This window comes from Syngnathoides biaculeatus, chromosome 6 (assembly GCF_019802595.1).
Source record: "Syngnathoides biaculeatus isolate LvHL_M chromosome 6, ASM1980259v1, whole genome shotgun sequence".
NCBI classification, from domain to species: Eukaryota; Metazoa; Chordata; class Actinopteri; order Syngnathiformes; family Syngnathidae; genus Syngnathoides; species Syngnathoides biaculeatus.
The window spans coordinates 28,594,857-28,613,197 of record NC_084645.1 but is presented as its reverse complement, the minus strand read 5'-3'; the positions used below and the strand labels follow the sequence as shown (position 1 = coordinate 28,613,197).

The 18,341-nt window shown below is 41.6% G+C and overlaps 2 protein-coding genes and 1 pseudogene across 3 annotated transcripts; 2 read left to right on the top strand and 1 right to left on the bottom strand.

Moving 5' to 3' along the window:
- Window positions 1-1,400: 1,400 nt before the first annotated feature.
- lyve1b (lymphatic vessel endothelial hyaluronic receptor 1b) lies at window positions 1,401-12,117 on the top strand. Of its 2 annotated transcripts, none has more exons than XM_061823171.1 (6): window positions 1,401-1,511; window positions 7,959-8,121; window positions 8,277-8,416; window positions 8,967-9,385; window positions 10,228-10,312; window positions 11,220-12,117. In XM_061823171.1, exons 2-6 carry the CDS (start codon window positions 7,966-7,968, stop codon window positions 11,434-11,436), a joined length of 1,017 nt encoding a protein of 338 aa, XP_061679155.1. In that variant the 5' UTR covers window positions 1,401-1,511; window positions 7,959-7,965; the 3' UTR covers window positions 11,437-12,117. The 2 variants fall into 2 exon arrangements, with proteins under 2 accessions (XP_061679155.1, XP_061679156.1); XM_061823172.1 differs by having other exon boundaries at window positions 1,407-1,511; window positions 9,032-9,385.
- On the bottom strand, window positions 7,182-7,300 carry LOC133502774 (5S ribosomal RNA; annotated as a pseudogene).
- A 483-nt stretch (window positions 12,118-12,600) lies between the features above and the next one.
- On the top strand, window positions 12,601-18,207 carry rlig1 (RNA 5'-phosphate and 3'-OH ligase 1). The gene is made up of 7 exons (XM_061821693.1): window positions 12,601-12,819; window positions 13,418-13,535; window positions 13,618-13,713; window positions 15,149-15,265; window positions 15,415-15,615; window positions 16,637-16,806; window positions 16,911-18,207. The coding sequence occupies exons 1-7, from the start codon at window positions 12,730-12,732 to the stop codon at window positions 17,097-17,099; spliced, it is 981 nt and encodes a 326-aa protein (XP_061677677.1). The 5' UTR covers window positions 12,601-12,729; the 3' UTR covers window positions 17,100-18,207.
- The last annotated feature ends 134 nt before the right edge of the window (window positions 18,208-18,341 follow it).

The following is an 18,341-nucleotide window of genomic DNA, read 5'->3' as shown; positions in this document are numbered from 1 at the left end:
AATCGCAGCGTTTGGCAACTAGCGGGAGACAAATAGTTGGCAGGCTTTTAAACGGGTTACACCAAGGAAAATGAGTAATAATCTGGAGACTAAGATTCAAAACTGCAACAGGGAGGGATTTAAAGTTTAAAAAAAAAAAAGCTTTTATCAGCCTTTGCCTTTTTTTCCCCCCCAACATATGAAGAGTCAGGGTGGCACGGTGGATCAACTGGTAAAGCGTTAGCCTCACAGTTCTATCTGGAGTTTGCATGTTCTCCCCGTGCCTCTGTGGGTTTCCTCCGGGCTCTCCGGTTTCCTCCCACATCCCAAAAACATGCAACAATTAATTGGACACTAAATTCCCCCTAGGTGTGATTGTGAGTGCGGCTGTCTCGATGTGCCCTGCGGATTGGCTGGCAACCAGTTCAGGGTGTACCCCACCTCCTGCCCGTTGACAGCTGGGATAGGCTCCAGCACTCCCCGTGACCCTCGAGAGGATAAGCGGCAAAGGAAATGGATGGATGAAGAGTCACATCTTAATTTCAAGTGTTGCTTTGATAAATCAAGTTTTTCTATTATCTAAACATTGAGATGTATTTCCATTGTCATCAATTACCCCAAACTACCCGAAATATTTGACATTTTTTAAATACAAAATAAAAAGAATCTTGTTTCAATTATACATAGTATATGATATAGTATATGTTTTATAAAAATACAGTAACATATTGCAATGTGTCACAGGTGGTTTACCCTAAGCAAGTTTTATAACTTTTTTTTAACTCCATCATTGATACTTTGTCTCAATAACTTTAATTAAATACTGTATCATAATTCAAAGGTCTTTACCCGGAGCTATAAAAAAATTTCATTGCACTTTTTTTTTTTTTTTAAATGTCAACCCTTGTTACTTTGTTCTCATAAATCATGTGCGTTATGTAATTACATGTGCATTATCATCAGCCTACAATGAGTGATGGGTTGACCTGGAGCGTTTTCTGAGCTTCTGTGAGAAGAAAGATCTTCATTAGACCTCCGGGTGAACTTAAGAAGACAGGAACAACGGGAGCACGGGGACATTACGGCGGAAATTCCAGTTCGCCCACTCAGTGTTTAGCGCTGACTGGGCAAAAAAATAATCAGGTAACAATATAAATCCATCCATCCATTTTCTTAGCCGCTTATCCTCACGGGGGTTGCGGGGAGTGCTGGAGCCTATTGATATATTTGATTGTGTTTCCTTGCTGGAAATGAGCATGAAGAGGATTTTGCCACCGTGTTTGACAGCAATAATAAGAAGATTGATGGGAGTGGAGGTCTTGCCGGGTTATCTGGTCAACGGGCCACGCTGCAGATTTGACCACTTCCTGTTTCCTCTTGGCCTCCTTCGAGTTCGGGCCGTATTTTTTTTTGTTTGTCGGCCGCATTTGACTTGTCCTGGCGCGTTCGAACATCGCCCGTGGTGGATGTGAGAGATTTGAACATGTTGGCTCGCTTGTTGATGCTGATGCTCGCTTCCATGCTCCCGAAAGGTAACTTAAAAAAATGTTTTGCCTTTTCTGTGCATGAATGAATGAATGAATGAATGAAAAGATGATTTTAATATGAATTCTTTTGGACACTTGATTAGGGACACAGTCCATTTGTCAACCCTCTAGCTACCTGTTGTATCGTCTCCTGTATTTATACAATTATGCCCATAAATGTACATATACCCTGGCATAAATTATGAAATGTTGGCATATGTTTTTGGAATATAGGACTGGGGACCATCTCATTACTTAATGCTAAATTGTGTTCGCCGATAGTTCTATTCTAAAATGCCATCGAGGAGGATACAATCCTGTTGAAAATGAAAGAAATGTTTTGATCAACCACTTATGTTTTCTTTAAAAAGATGGTGCACATCTTACAAATTCTGTCTGGGAAGGGGCATTATATATTACGGAAGTAAATATGTGCCACCAGGATTTGAATTAAAAATTCACTATTTCATATCAAAGGGATCGCATTTCCAATAGCTGTATTTCACTTTCACTTTTCAATGTGAACAAATTCGCGCGGCACGGTGCAACATCTGATAAAGCGAGGACCCGGGTTCGATCCCGGCCCCGCCTGTGTGGCGTTTGCATGTTCTCCCCATGCCTGCGTGGGTTTTCTCCGGGCACTCCGATTTCCTCCCACATCCCAAAAACATACAATTCTAAATTGCCCATAGGTGTGATTGTGAGTGCGGCTGTTTGTCTCGATGTGCCCTGCGATTGGCCGGCGACCAGTTCAGGGTGTACCCCGCCTCCTGCCCGTTGACGGCTGGGATAGGCTCCGGCACTCCCCGCTGTGAGTCACTCCACCCTTTTGAGGATAAGTGGCAAAGAAAATAGATGGATGGATTTTTAATACAAATCCTGGTGGCACATATTTACTTCCATAATATAAATATTTGTGTGTTTTGTTTTCAAATTTCAATCAGGGTTATACTTAAGATTAGGATTTTGAGTTTGGGGTAAGGATGAAGATTTACAATCAGGGTTTTCGATTCTTGTAGGGATAAAGGTTAAGATTATGCACAAAGGCACGGGTGTCAAACTCAAGGCCCGGGGGCTAGATCTGGCCCCGCCGCATGGTTTTATGTGGCCCGCGAAGGCAAATCACGTACATCAACTTCCTTGATCTTTGTGATAATCTGCAACACAATTTCAAATTGTCATATCATACATGATAAAGTTGAGATATTGCAAGCATTTTTGCGTTACCAAACACGAACGATAGTTGAAAACCCCATGAAGCTTGATTTCTGATTCCAAAACTAGTTCATAAATTTCATGTTAATATGATGAGGCGAAATATTTTCATGGATTCGCAGTCACAAATCGTAACTACAATGTGGCCCGTGAGAAAAACGAGTTTGACACTCCTGCATTAAGGTTTATGATCGGGAGTTAGGTTTTGGTTTGGTGTGAAGGGTTAGGGGTTAGAGGTTTGGGATTCAAGACTAAGTCTCTTGCGCGTTTTTTTTTGCTGCTGTAACCAGTGAATTTCCTTGCTTTGGTATTAATAACGTGTCACCCTAGCCTTATTATCGAAATAATGTCATATAAAGTACACAGACAGTCACTGTAAGAAAACAGGGCAATCCAGTTAATCAAATAGAGTCAAATACAAAAACAGTTAAGCGTTTTCATACAGTTCCTGTGTTGGATGTATGTACAGTATTTACGTACCGTATATAGTGCATGGGTACTGAAGTGTTATGCCTATATTTAGTCACGACTGGATAACTTCCTCATGTCCTCGGTGGAGCTCCGCTCTGTGGTCAGATGTGTCCTTGATTTAAATCGCACGCCTCTGCACATACCCATCAGTTCACCTTGCTGAACTGTATAGCGGAAACTTTGTAATGTACCGCCAGCAAGAACTGGTTTAGACAGAAACTCTGTGTCTCGTGGAAGCCCCCAATGTTGTGCAATAGGTTAGATACCGATCATGGTTCGACATTAAGACAAGATAAAAGATGTGTGCGCTCTCTGTGCCTTTGCACTCGTGATCTGCTCTCTGCATTCATATTCTCATACCTGTTCACTTATACGTTTTTCCCGTATTTTGTACGTTTTTTTTTTTATCATTTCAAATTGTGTACAACGGATAAACTTTTTTACAGGAACATTTTTTTTTTCAAAGTCTGTTTTTTGTTAGACCGATCTCGTTTCACCCATTTCGGCTCTGATCCGGATCGTCTCGGTCACTGGCAGCAGACGACGTCATCGTCGATTGCTAATATTGTCACGGTACACTATCAAAAGTTACCCTCGATCACGCATTTATTTTTTTGAGCTTATTACGGCCTTGCCGATAAAGCATGAGATGCGCACGGGCGTCACGTTATTTCCGTCAATCAAGCATTTGTGTTTGTAATCGAAGAATCAACCAGTTATAATTGGGAAAGTAAGCATGGAAGAACCGTCAAAAAGAACTCAAGGATCGGGTCGAAACCAAAAAGAATGGGAATCTCTCCGAGGTGAATATCCTGGATGGATTAAATCGTCAACAAAAGGTCCTAGATTCTCGTTCTGCGGTCCCTGTAAAAAGGACGTGAAAGTCGCTGCTAGCGGATTTTACAACCTGAAGAGCCATTTTAAAACTGCCGGACGCGTGGAAAATGTAGCGAAAAGCAAATCACACGTCTTATTGACCAAGAACTTCGTCTCTACTGCTGATCCAGCAGCATCCCACAAAGTTACAAATGCAGAAATTCTCTTCTGCCATTTTTTTGCGGAGCACAATATCCCGTTAATGGCTGCTGACCACTTCTCTGACTCAGTGAAATCTATGTTCCCAGATTCACAGACAGGTAAGGTAAAGATTTTACCTTATTGTAATATGTATCCTAATTTCTTACTGATTCTGATCGCCATTGCCATAAAATTTATTAGAATTATTTTATTATTCAATTCAATTTTTTCCCATTATTTTATTTTATTAAAATTATTTTGTTTTCATTTAATGTAAATATTTTCTCCTAGTAATAAATAAAAAATATTTCTGATTTCAAGTCCTGGACATTGCGGTCTGTTAAATTGAAAAAAAAGGGGGGAAAAAATAGAATTGTTTACCGCGGTGATTTATATATTTTTATTCTGTCTTACTGTGAGTAAATATGCGTTGAAAGGTTTATTATCGCTTAATAAGGGGAATTGCAATCATTAATAAGGGGAGCAATGGATAGGTTTCCGATTACGCCATCTTGTGTGTCATGGAGGTCAAAGAACACAGGTGATAGGTGACGTTTGTTTCTATCGTTAATTTATCCAATTGGTCTAAGCGTTGTGGTGACATCATTGGAAAACTATCCATTGGCCGAAGTTGACAAGTATGTATTCTGTAAGTAAAAACTTCGAAGAAACTGTTCATCGTCTCCAGCCTGTGTTTGGATAACCAACATTCTCACTACCCGAAATTAAACCAACACGCGGAGGAAAAAAAAAAAAGCATCCTCCAACAATTGGTGAGCCCGACGTGATTTCGGACTGAGGTGTTGGTCGACAGACAGAACATTTGACGGCCAACAAATTGATGAGGTAAGAGGACATTTATCCTCCAAATTGATCTTCTGTCTGGTGGCTGAGATCGAGGTAGGAATTACGCCTTGAATTGGTATTCTGAAAAGATAAATTGTGGCTGGATGAACAGTGAAAATGCACAATTACAGTCCTGAGTTAGAGGTTGAGAAGCCTGCTTAGAGTCTGTGGGCGTACCACTCTAAAAGGGGGCTAGATGTTCCCCGTGTTCGTACGTTGTGCCAACACAAAAAGGTTGTAAATCCCGTGACTGCCAGACACACCGGGAGTTTGAGGACAGTCCGAAACTTTCCGGACCGGGAGGTTGTCTCATTCTTTTCGGAGAACCGTAGAGTCTAGAATTCCTCATTTGAAATCAAAGCACTAAGTGTAGACTATAAAAAATACATTGAGAAGAATAACCCAGATAAACAGTGAAAATAAATTCTGAAAAACAACCCGGATGAGGAGTGAAAATAAATTGAGAAGAATAACCCGGATGAACAGGGAAAAAAATGTGAAGAATAACCCAGATGAATTATGAAAATAAATTGAGAAGAATAACCTGGATGAACTATAAAAATAAATTAGGAAGAATAAGTTGGATGAACTATGAAAATAAGTTGACAAGAATAACCCGGAGGAACTATAAAAATAAATTGAGAAGAACAACCTGGATGAACAGGGAAAATAAATTGAAAAGAATAACTTGGATGAACAGTGGGGAAAAAAAACAGTGAAAATAAATTCAGAAAAACAACCCGGATGAGGAGTGAAAATAAATTGAGAAGAATAACCCGGATGAACAGTGAAAAAAAAAATGTGAAGAATAACCTAGATGAACTATGAAAATAAATTGAGAAGAATAATCCAGATGAACTATGAAAATAAATTGACAAGAATAATCCAGATGAACTATAAAAATAAATTGAGAAGAATAACCTGGATGAACAGGGAAAATAAATTGAAAAGAATAACTTGGATGAACAGTGGGGAAAAAAAACAGTGAAAATAAATTCAGAAAAACAACCCGGATGAGGAGTGAAAATAAATTGAGAAGAATAACCCGGATGAACAGTGAAAAAAAAAATGTGAAGAATAACCCAGATGAATTATGAAAATAAATTGAGAAGAATAATCCAGATGAACTATGAAAATAAATTGACAAGGATAATCCAGATGAACTATGAAAATAAATTGACAAGAATAACCCGAATGGATTATAAAAATATGTTGAGAAGAATGACCCGGATGAACAATGAAAATAAATTGAGAATAACCCAGATGAACAGTGAAAATGCGCAATTGTAATTTATTTTAAGAGAGGTTGTTTCGTTAAAATAAAGAGGCTCTAGCACTTTTTGAAAAAAAAAAAAAAAAAAAAAATATATATATATAGTAAATAAATAAAAGGGAAAACATAATAACAATAATAATAATCCATCTGAGAAATGACATAAATTGTAGAAATTAAAGTGACCTTAATAAAATGGCCCAAGATGGGTATGACAATACCCAATGGTAGTTAAAAAAAAAAAAAAAAAAGGAGCATCCTTCGGCATCTGCTAGCTCACCAGTGAATGTCTCATGCGCTCACACACACATGAATGCCGAACGTGTCCCTCCACACGCCGCTTCTGCAGAGGACAGGAATGATCTTAACACGTGTTGTCTTTTCTAAGGTGACTCTGTCTGCAAGGGTGTCTATGTTTGTAGCCAAATAGTACAAGCGTGTATGTGTGCGCGAGGCCAACAGAGGCGACACGACTCCTACGTTTGCTGTTCTCATTAATTTTTTTTTTATACATTTGCATTTTTTAAGGCTGAGTTGTTGGCCGGGTGAGTGTGCGAGCAGGCCCACCCTCCGCGTTATTGTTGCAGTCGCTAATCTGCCTTTCTGTTCCAAATACCATCAAGATTTCGTTGAGCAAGTTTTCTTGCCGGCTTGACAGCAAACAGCTATGCAGCCTCAAGGAAGCAATGCCAAGATGAAACAAGCGAAAACGATCGCTCCAAATCTGGCAGATCTTCTTTTCCCGTTCGGGATCGCCACAGCGTGTCATCTTAGATGAACGCATATTTGTTTGGCACAGTTTTACGCCGGATGCCCTTCCTGACGCAACCCCTCTGGATTTAGCCGGAGAGAGAACCTTACAGCATCTGGTATTCCCAAACGGTCTCCCATCCAAGTACTAACCGGGACCAAACCCGCTTAGCTTCCGAGATCTGATGAGATCGGGCGTTCTCAGAGTAGCATGGCCGTAAACCCAAATAGCAGAGCTGATTGACTAAAGAGAGAGAGAGAGAGAGAGAGAGAGAGAGAGAGAGAGAGGAGAGTCGATTTTAAACAAAATGGAGGCAGAGTTTTATAGGGAAAGTGAATGGTTTGATTTGCGGCAAATACCAAACCATTCTGAACAAGTGTTGCTAAGTAAACAAGTGAGAAATGCAGGTGCTATGTGCATTGCCTGAAAAAGAATGAGAGCATGAGAAAGAAGAATTGAAAGAATGGATGAGGAAATGTGAGAATGGATGGCTTCCTCCAATGTCTTCAAATACTTATTTTCTTCACTGTACCCATCCGTTAAACTTGCTGAACTGTATCGCAGAAAATTTGTAATGTACCGCCAGCTAGAAATGGTTTCAACAGAAACTCTTTGTCTGGTGGAAGGCCCCGATGTTGCGGAATAGGTTAGACACCCGCCCATGATTCGACATTAAGACAAGATAAAAGAGGTGTCCTCTCTCTGTACCTTTGCACTTTTGATCTGCTCTCTACAGCCATTGTCTGTCACTCACAAGTGCCCGGAATATTCTGTAAGTAAAAGCTTCAAAGAAACTGTTCATCGTCTCCAACCTGTATTTGGATTTTGGATCCGATCTGCATTCAGTTCTGGAGCCGACATCTAAACGCTCTTTCCACAGCCTCCCAATGCCAGAACGCCACCAGGGTCTTCCTGCTCATCGAAGGGGAAGATTACACCATCAACTTTGCCGCCGCGCCCGCCGCCTGCCAATCGTATCACGCCACAGTGGCGACCACTGCCAATGTGGAGGAGGCGCTGCAACATGGCCTAGAAACCTGCAAGTAGGCTGATTCATTGGTTTTAGAATAGTTCTTTCAAAAAGTACTTCATGGGGAAACGTTGTCTCTCAACCAGGAAGTGTGGTGTTCTCGAAGGGATAAATAGTGTAAAATCTATCATGTGGCGTATTACAGTGAAGTGTATGACATATTTCCAGGTATGGCTGGGTAGCAGAGCAGGTGGCTGTCATCCCGCGACTTACGGCGCACAGCAAATGCGGCAGCAACAAAACGGGACTGGTGAAGTGGTACGCCAGGGCGGACCAGGTTTTTGGCGTCTTCTGCTATTCTGCGACAGGTATGCTAGCTAGACAACACACGCTAGGAGGGAGCATCGAGTCATGCTATAGACGAACTGTTCAAGCTCTTTGGGACATCATTATATATTTTTAATATATACCCAAGACAGTAATTTTTTAGATACTTACACATTTTCGTAATTTATATATATATATATGTATTTGGCCGGCACGGTGGGGCATCTGGTTAGATTGTTGGCCTCACAGTTCTGAGGACGGGGTTTAAATCCCTGTGTGGAGTTTGCATGTTCTCCCCCGTGTCTGCGTGGGTTTTCATCCGGGCACTCCGGTTTCCTCCCACATCCCACAAACGTGTTAATCGGACACTCTAAATTGCCCCAAGGTGTGATCGTGAGTGCGACTGTTGTCCGTGCCCATGCGCCCTGCGATTGGCTGGCAACCAGTTCGGGGTGTACCGCGCCTCCTGTCCGATGACAGCTGGGATCGGCTCCAGCACTTGTACGACTTTGTGAGGATAAGGGGCTCAGCTAATGGATGGATGTATACATATATATATATTTTTAAAATATTTTTCCATTATTCCAATAGAGTTGGTACATTTTTCCCCATGCTGGTCGCCGTCACCTTATTGTGGTTTTGGTCAACATCGACAGCTCTCCCGCAATTGTCCTCCTGGCCTACTACGTCATCCTCTGCCTCGTCCACAACAACACCCGACCCGCCTCCGCTCCCGTCCTCAACACCCGCACCCACCTCCGCGTTCACCAAAACCACAAAGGCCCCCCCGACCTGGACGCCGACCCCGGCTGCTATCACCACTTCCTCTCCACCTCTTCCTCACCGTGCGTCTTCCTCCACGGGCGATCCTCTTCCTTCTCGTGCCGTCACCTCATCACCCGCACCCGCCGCGTCCTCCTCATCCTCATCCCCGTCCTCTTCGTCCACTTCGGCGTCAGGTTCTGCTTCCACTCAGCAGACCCCGAGGCCCACCGATGCCTCCATGCAAGGTACGTCCCGGAAATGTAGTTCGATAAATTTTATCTGTGATTGTTATTTATTGACAATACACATCGTGTTTGAAATTACATTTTAACACCCTAACAGTTTGAGAAGTGTAAAACATTAATTAATAGCATTTTTTAAAAATTCATCTTTATTGGCTGTTCATGTGACGTTTCAAGTCACGTTTTGACATACCTCTTTTGGAATGCTTTGTATGATTTTCCAATATTTCTCTTTAATATTTTAGGATTTCTCTTTATTGTAAGATGTTGTAGTGTATTTTTTAAATATTTTTTTTCTATTTTCCCCAATTATTTTCTATGTTTCACTTGGAATACTTTGTATTTTTTCCAATATTTCTTTTTAATATTTTAGGATTTCTCTTTATTGTAAGATGGTGTCGTGCTTTTTTTAAAAAAACATTTTTGATTTTCCGAAATTATTTTTTATGTCTCCTATGATATTTCAAGTCTAATATTTACATATCTTCCCATTTGTATTATTTCTTCTATTTTCTGATTATTTCATATTATAATTTGTTGATTGCATTTTTAGTCTAACACTTTTTAACTCTGGTGAAAACAATTGTTTTGATTTTTTTTTTAATTCCCATATTTTAGTGTGATATTCTGTATTATTTTAAGATATTGGTTTTCCTCACCGAATAGTTTATCTTGTATTTTTGTTCTGTTTTGCATTCCTCACGTGATATTTATTTCCCAATATTTTGTATTTTCCATCAATTTTTACACAGTTGAGCACTTATCCTTTGGTTAGAGCAGAAAAACATTTACAAAGAAAAAAGCAAATCACCAATCGAGCTGAAGTGCGGTGTGTCTTTCGGCAGTTTGGAGGGCCCTTATCATCCTAAAACTTGGTGTTGGGTTCGTGATTGCGACGGCAGCGGGAGTTTTGTGTACCTATTACAAACTGTAAGTTGAATTCATATTATTATTATTGGTACTATCACCATTAAAGCTACTCTGGCTTTTTTTGTTGAAATATTGTCGTTGGGGACTTAGTGGAGATATTTACACGCTATGCAATATGTACACTCTTCACTGCAAAACCATCCATCCATTATCGGTGCCGATTATCCACACAAGGGTCGCGGGGGTGCTGGAGCCAATCTCGGTTGTCATCGGGCAGGAGGCGGGGGACACCCCGAACTGGTTGCCTGCCAATCGCAGGACAGGTATACGCAAACAACCATTTGCACTCAAATTCACACCTACGGACAATTTAGAGAGTCCAATTAATGTTGGATGGTTTTGGGAGGAGGGAAGAAACCGGAGTACCCAGAGAAAACCCACTCAGGCTCGGGGAGAACATGCAAACTCCACACAACTGAGGCCAGGATTTCAACGCCATTCCTCAGAACTGCGCGGCTAACCCTCCACAGCTGATCCACAATTCCGCCGACACAAATCTAATTTTGTGGAAATATATGATGACGGGCGGCACGGTGGATCAACTGGTAAAACGTTGGCCTCACAGTTCCGAGGACCCAGGTTCGATCCTGGACCAGTCTGTGTGGCGTTTGCATGTTCCCCCCGTGCCTGCATGGGTTTTGTTCCGGGCACTCCAGTGTCCTCCTCCATCACAAAAATATGCAACATTAATTGGACACTCTAAATTGCCCATAGGTGTGATCGTGAGTGTGGTTGTTTATCTCGATGTGCCCTGCGATTGGCTGGCGACCAGTTCAGGGTGTCATCCTCTACCTGCCCGATGACAGCTGGAATAGACTCCAGCATTCTCCGTGACCCTCGTGAGGATAAGCGGCAAAGAAAATGGCTGGATATATATCATAACAGTATTCTTTTTTTCCCGGGAAAGTAAAAAAGGGCCCTTTAGCTCCTGGGCCAAGCACGTGGACGACGTGGAGGTCGAGATGTGCAAGCCCACCTACAGCCGGACGGACCTCCATCATCCGCTGGGAGATGACGACTGGGACTTAGAAGCGCAAGAAGAGGACGCAAGAGACAGAAAGTACTCGAGTGAGATCTTTCTGCGCGTCAACCCGCACTTGAGGAGTAGCAACAAAATGTCGTGAGGCTTCCTGTGTCAATTGTATGGAGGTCTTGGGGGGCGGGGCTACAACGAGACAACTACACAAGTGTATATTTGTTTCATTGCCGCTTCCTTCCTCGTAATAACTCGGTCCAGTTCTGACACTACACCATGCACTTAACAATTAAACTCTGTCCACAACTCAAAAAACATGCCACTTCCCTGAATTGTGTTGTTTTTTTGTGTTAACTGTGGTGTGTCAAATTAGCAAGATGTTTTTTTTGGCTAGTTTACTGTTTTGATTAGTTTTTTTTATGATTATTTGAGGTGTATCATCAACAATAATGACAAAATACTGTTGTTTTTTTCCTTTCGGAATATTACTCAACAATTTTGGACTAACAGAGGACAGGAAAAAATTGGTTCATCTTAAAATCAGTTATGTTCCACATTTTGAATTGTGCCATATTACATCCTGTATGAGATGACTTACAATTTTATGCATTTATATCAGTTTCAGACATTGTTAATATTTTGTTACTGGGTAAATATATTCATTGTGGTATGTGTAGAAAGCTGTAAGCCTTTCTTTTTATATGTTCTTCTAATTCCTTTAAAAAAATAGATTAAGTATTTATGCAAGAACATACTACATTGATATGCACATTGTTATGGTGGGTTTTTTTTTAAGAAAAAGGAAATATAATTAAACAGAGAAAAGACAAGGGGAGAAAGGAAGGAGATTTTTTTTTAATGAATTTATATTTAAATAAGAATCCGTTTTTTTTTTCATTTTAACAGTTAACATTTGGTCTCTAATTTCCAGTGGTCAATAAAGTATATGTTTTTTTTTAATCTCTTCTCTCATCCATCCAATATTTTTGTCTGGTCCAAAATAATTTCATATAGGGTTATTTTAAATGCAAATGCGTACCGTACTAGAACACTAACAACTAACTTACAACACCGTATAATTACCACAGAGAAATTGGGTTTAACCTTGGACATATACATTTTTTTGGGATATTTTTTTAAGTATTTTGTGCTGTCAAAAAAGTACACCCAATGAAAAGTTGTGAATTAAAACGTCAAGGGCCCTGCATTGAATTTGAAAGGAACCTTGACCTTTCCAATATGGCCGTCACGGAAATACATTTGTAATCCATCTGCGACTGTGCTACGAATAACCGTAGAAGAAGAAGAGGCAAGTCACATGTGCCGGAAGTCATCCCATGCGTGGCTGAATCAAAATACAAAATTCACTCCCTCTCCAAATATTTGAATCTATTGTTATATCTGATCACGTTTATATTTATTTTTGGGTAGGTGTGACAAAATGCGACGTCTTGGCTCGGTCCAGCAGAAGGTGTCGTGTGTTTTTATGACGGAAGTCAAGGAAGAACCGTCGAAAAAACGTGATTGCCAAGTGAGTGTGTGCGTATTTCAGTTAGACGAAAACGAGATATTGACGAAGCTAATGTGACAACCCAAAATAAGATTTTATTTAGCAGTGTTATGGTAAACGATATTAGTCTCGCCTTGGAAGTATTACAACTTTGTCTCGTTCATGTTTTCGGATTTGAAGTCGTTCATTGTGGGGGTGCTTTGAATATTATTACGCTTCAACATTCACTCTTTGTGATTAAACAGTTGTAACCCTAACAACGACATGGCTGTTGTATGTTCAACTACATTTACTACGTTTAACAGGCATCGTGCATACATACATACATACATGCTGTGCTTTTCTGACAGAACCCTCCAAAGCGAGGTATTGCTGCAATTTTACACAATTTCCTCACGTGGCAACAGTGCATCTCACAATTACAGGCTTGGATGTTAAACTTCTCACCCCTCTACTAGTGCAAAACCTGCACCTGGCGCTTCACACTACCTCAAAGGCAGAGTATTGCTTGGACGCCCAATTCCATGTTAGACACAACCGAGACATGAGAAAAAAAGGAGAGAAAATGCCAGCTATTGAGTCGAAGCTGTCATTGTTAAGTGGTTGTTTTGTTTTACAGGGATTTCAGGTGGTTGCCACAACTATCCTGAACCCTGCTGTGCTTGAAGCTGACATTAAAACTGCACTGGCCACCGAAAAAGTAGACGGTACCTGCTGCTACGTTACACGCTACAAAGGTGACAAATCCTGATTATAAACCCTAGTGTCATATACTGGCGGGATTGTGGTCAAAAAAGTAAATTCTCCCCACCCTTAAAGGGAAACCTCATCTCTGGGCTCGACTGGATAGGAAAGCCAATAAACAGGCGGAGAAGCGATTCAAGAAGTATCAGTATTCTCACAGGACCTCCAAAGGTAACATTGTTTCATATGGTACTGCTAACATGTCTTATCCCCTTCTAAACTGCAGTCATTTATGGCATATGCATTGCTTTAGTCAGATAGTCGATGATGTACCACAAAGTTTTTCCGATCAACTTCTTCTTCTTTTCCTTTCGGCTTGTCCTTTTCGGGGTCGCCAGACCGTGTCATCTTTTTCCATCCAAGCCCATCTCGTGCATCTTCCTCTCTAACACTCATTGTCCTCGTGTCTTCCCTCGCAACATCCATCAACCTTTTCTTTGGTCTTCCTCTCGCTCTTTTGCCTGGCAGCTCCATCCTCAGCACCCTTCCACCAATACACTCACTCTCTCGCCTCTGGACATGTCCAAACCGTCAAAGTCTGCTCTCTTTAACCTTGTCTCCAAAACATCCAACTTTGGCTGTCCGTCTAATGAGCTCATTTCTAATCCTATCCAATCTGCTCACTCCAAGCGAGAACCTAAGGATCTTCATTTCTGCTACCTCCAGTTCTGCTTCCTGGTGTTTCTTCAGTGCCACCGTCTCTACTCCGTACATCATTGCCGGCCTCACCAATGTTCTATAAACTTTGCCCTTCATCCGAGCGGAGACTCTTCTGTCACATAGAACACCAGACACCTTCTGCCAACTGATCCAACCTGCTTGGACCCGTTTCTTCACTTCCTTACCACACTCTCCATTGCCCTGTATTGTTGACCCCAAGTATTTGTAGTCGTCCACCCTCGCTATCTCTTCTCCCTGTAGCCTCACTCTTCCCCCTCCGCCCCTCTCATTCACGCACATATATTCTGTTTTACTTAGGCTAATCTTCATTCCTCTCCTTTCCAGTGCGCGGTTCCATCTTTCTAATTGTTCCTCCGCCTGCTCCCTGCTCTCACCGCATATCACAATATCATCTGCGAACATCTTGGTCCAAGGGGATTCCAGTCTAACATCATCTGTCAGCCTATTCATTACTACCACGAATAGGAAGGGGCTCAGAGCGGATCACTGATGCAGTCCCACTTCCACCTTAAATTCTTCTGTCACACCTTCTGCTGCCCTCATACACGTCCTGTACTATTCTAACATATTTCTCCGCCACACCAGACTTGCGCGTGCAGTACCACAGTTCCTCTTTTGGTACCCTGTCAGAGGCTTTCTCAAGGTCTGCAAAGACACAATGTAGCTTCTTCTGAACTTCTCTGTATTTTTCCACGAGCATCCTCAAGGCAAATAATGTATCTGTGGTACTCTTTCTAGGCATGAAACCATACTGTTGCTCGCAGAAAAGTTTTTACAACCAATACTTAGCTTTATTTAATACCTTACACCTCTATGCAACTTAGAAACATTATTGTTGCCATCTAGGGCAATGACGTGTTGCTTTCAGACCATGATTTTCTGATCCAATTTGGACTCGTAATTGTTTTTGTGGCTTGCATTCCAGGTTTCCTGTGGAATGTGGTGGAGGACTTTAAGACCGTGCCGGACACATGGATCCCAGCTCACCAAGTTAAACATCACAATGGTCATCCCGTCCCCGATGAACACGGACACATTCCAGGTCAGCTGATATTATAAGCAGTATGGCAGGGGCTTCATTTCATGTTGATGCCATTTGTACAGAACAGTGTCATGAAAACAGGCATCAGTTATTTGCTGGCACCATCGATTCTACAAAATAAGTTCAGACTCTTTCTACGTCAACGTCAGGTTGGGTTCCGGTGGAGGATGGTAACAAGCAGTACTGTTGGCATTCGTCTGTGGTGGATTACGGCGCGGGGACCGTGTTGCTCCTCCGTCCCGTGGCCAACAATGACTACGACACGTTGGAAATCACTGCAGTGCCATTGACAGACCTCCAGGAACAAACTTTGGAGCTGATTGGTACCAACATCAATGGGAACCCTTACGGTAGTCATTGTTTCCAAACATTCACTCAAAAACATGAATCGTAGCGACATTAGCTAGTATCTTTAATTGGCGTGGAAACCTTAGTTTGTGGACTATAATTTTTTCTATTCACATTGTTTTAACGTCCTATCGTGCAAGTTTGTGTCGTCACATGAATGTGAACGAGTGCATAAAAATGTCAGACAAAAATAACTTGCCGCAATTTCTCGAGTATACTGCATGCTGAAGTATAATGCGCACCCCCAAAGTTATCCCCCCCCCAAAAAATCAGGAAAGCCCTTCTACCAATGTACAACGCGCACTACTAATTTGCTGCTATCCGTACGCTCAAAATATTAGGAATGATCTATTTCTAGTTTGCTAGGTTTGTATTTTTAATGTTTGTTACTTGTATTGTTTTTCAAAAAGTCATCATTAATAATAATCTTTGTGCATGTGCTAATGCAGCGGTAATATATATAACTCGGGGAACGCCACAGGACACACTTGTCCTGGTCCCTGCAATTGTCAGGGAGGAGGTCAGAGTTCAGGTTGGTAGCGCACATTACCGTAATTTATGTGTGTAACATAAGACATCAAATATCGAAATGTGTATATATGTTTTTTTCCCACACTACGTACCTGTGTAGGACTATACAATGTGATTGTATTATTATTTTTGTTTTTTTCATCCATACCTAAATATAATGCTCTCTCTTGACTTTTTTGAAAATCTTTTTGGAAAAAATTGTGCATTATTTTTGAGAAATTACGGTACTTGGGGATCATATTCTGCAGTGTGAAACAAAAGACATCAGAAACAAATTGTAGCAGGCTATGGCAATGATTATATGAGTTCAGTACTCAGGTAATTGTTAATTTATGACCGCCCGAAAAGAATATGATAAATTGTAGCCATGTTTAGCAGTAGTTTGTTGCTCGAATATCTTAGCAGTGTAGAAACATGAAGTTGTGGTACTCACTGGTGGTGAATTTAGGGTTTTACCTGGGAAGTCGTTAATTTACGCTGACTTTTTGACAGGCTTGGGATGCAAGAAGCAGCCCGTTCACCTGCTAGTGTCCCACGGGAGCATCCGCATCCGGAACCCGCCACCGGTAGACTTCCAGCAGCTCTACTCATGGTTCCGCAGCAGCACAGGGGGTCTTGTGGAAGGTATCGTATGGCACTGCAGCGACGGCTCACTCTTCAAGGTGAGGCGGGGGCACTAAGTTGCTCTCACGCGTGGTTACCATTGCGGTCTACATCCTCACTCGGTGCTCGTTCGGGACACATTAAACACGGTCTGTCTCGGCAGGTTCACCGCCACCACCTGGGCATGGAGTGGCCAGCCGAGGGCGCTCACCTGGGCAACAAGCCGGTGGTGGTCCGTGTGAGTGGGACAACGGTTGCGATGGGCGACAACAGCAAGAGCCTGTTCGTTTCATTCTCACGCTTCAATGGACGCCATTTCGGCCACCTGCGTGACATCCACTTTGACTTGTGAATACAGTCCACAACATATTCAAGGCAGAGAAGTTTTCACAGCCATCATCTCTCTCTCTCTCTTCTCTCTCTCTCTCTCTCTCTCTCTCTCTCTCTCTCTCTCTCTCTCTCTCTCACACACACACATTATCCAGTCACGTAGCTCCACTGGAAAAATGAGCATGAATGCGCACAACATTGTGAAGCGACCAAATCTGAGAGCCTATTATACAAAATTAACCTTGAAACAAGATTTTAGCATCACGTGGTGAAAGAAGTCATGTGGCCTTAATGAACACAAGACATTGTGGAGCGACTTGCTCCGTAGTGTCTAACTGGAATGGTAATTGATGGTAAAGATAGGAGAGCTTATCTTGATAATAGAACCTCATCTTTAACATTGCATGCAGACTGGACAGAATACGTCAATCGCGAAACTCTCCAGAACATAAACAGGTACGTACACAAACATCGCGCAGCAGCTGCATGTAAGAGTTTACCAGAACACAAGTATCTCAACTTAACACGGGATCATTTTTTTAATGATTGGGCTGAACAAATGAGTCAGGTTACTCGCTAGGATGTTAAAAATGGAGAAAAACGATTGCACGTCAAATCGACTGGAACAGTAATTGTCAATAAAGGTGCTGTATGTGTAGAATGAAAGACTGGGCTGAAGTAGCTACGCAGATAAAGGTGTGGAGCCATCCCTTCGCTCCCCTAAAATTTTGATCATTGCTAAAAACTTTATATGTAGCACAGGATCACCGGTGTATTTAATATTGCAGACTTTTAGTAGTTTCCCGGAACAGTCATGGACTTACACATTGTGCAGTGATTGCGTACTTTCACTCTATTGCAGCCACTATTTGAGGAAATACAATGTCATACTACTTTGAATTATTATGCGTTGTGTTTCATTAAAATGTTAAAACTGTTAGAAAAGAGCAGAAATTCCACCAAACCTGACAAGAGACACAAGCTCCTCGGTGGAAGTAATAGTCTTAACGTTTGGGCAACAACAAGACCCAACCTTGGTTTTTGTTTCCAAAAAATGAAATGTTCCAATTCATAGCTGGTGTTAACCCCCTTGAACTGCATAACTGTATTGCATTAAAATGAAACCATAGCTCCTCTGGTTGTTGCAGGCTCCAAACTAAACATGACGTATTCCCTTCTCCCTGTATTGTACCTCTTTCTGGATATCATCACTCACACTCTATGAACAGAGAAGTTGTTCTTGGTAGATTTAGATTTTCTTCTC

Excerpts from the sequence above, each read along its gene's own strand:
- lyve1b (XM_061823171.1), top strand. The coding sequence starts at position 7,966 with ATGCCAGAACGCCACCAGGGTCTTCCTGCTCATCGAAGGGGAAGATTA. Across the intron at positions 8,122-8,276 it reads CATGGCCTAGAAACCTGCAA|GTATGGCTGGGTAGCAGAGC; the intron begins GTAGGCTGATTC and ends ACATATTTCCAG. Across the intron at positions 10,313-11,219 it reads TTGTGTACCTATTACAAACT|TAAAAAAGGGCCCTTTAGCT; the intron begins GTAAGTTGAATT and ends TTCCCGGGAAAG.
- rlig1 (XM_061821693.1), top strand. The coding sequence starts at position 12,730 with ATGCGACGTCTTGGCTCGGTCCAGCAGAAGGTGTCGTGTGTTTTTATG. Across the intron at positions 13,714-15,148 it reads TTCTCACAGGACCTCCAAAG|GTTTCCTGTGGAATGTGGTG; the intron begins GTAACATTGTTT and ends CTTGCATTCCAG. Across the intron at positions 15,616-16,636 it reads CATCAATGGGAACCCTTACG|GCTTGGGATGCAAGAAGCAG; the intron begins GTAGTCATTGTT and ends ACTTTTTGACAG.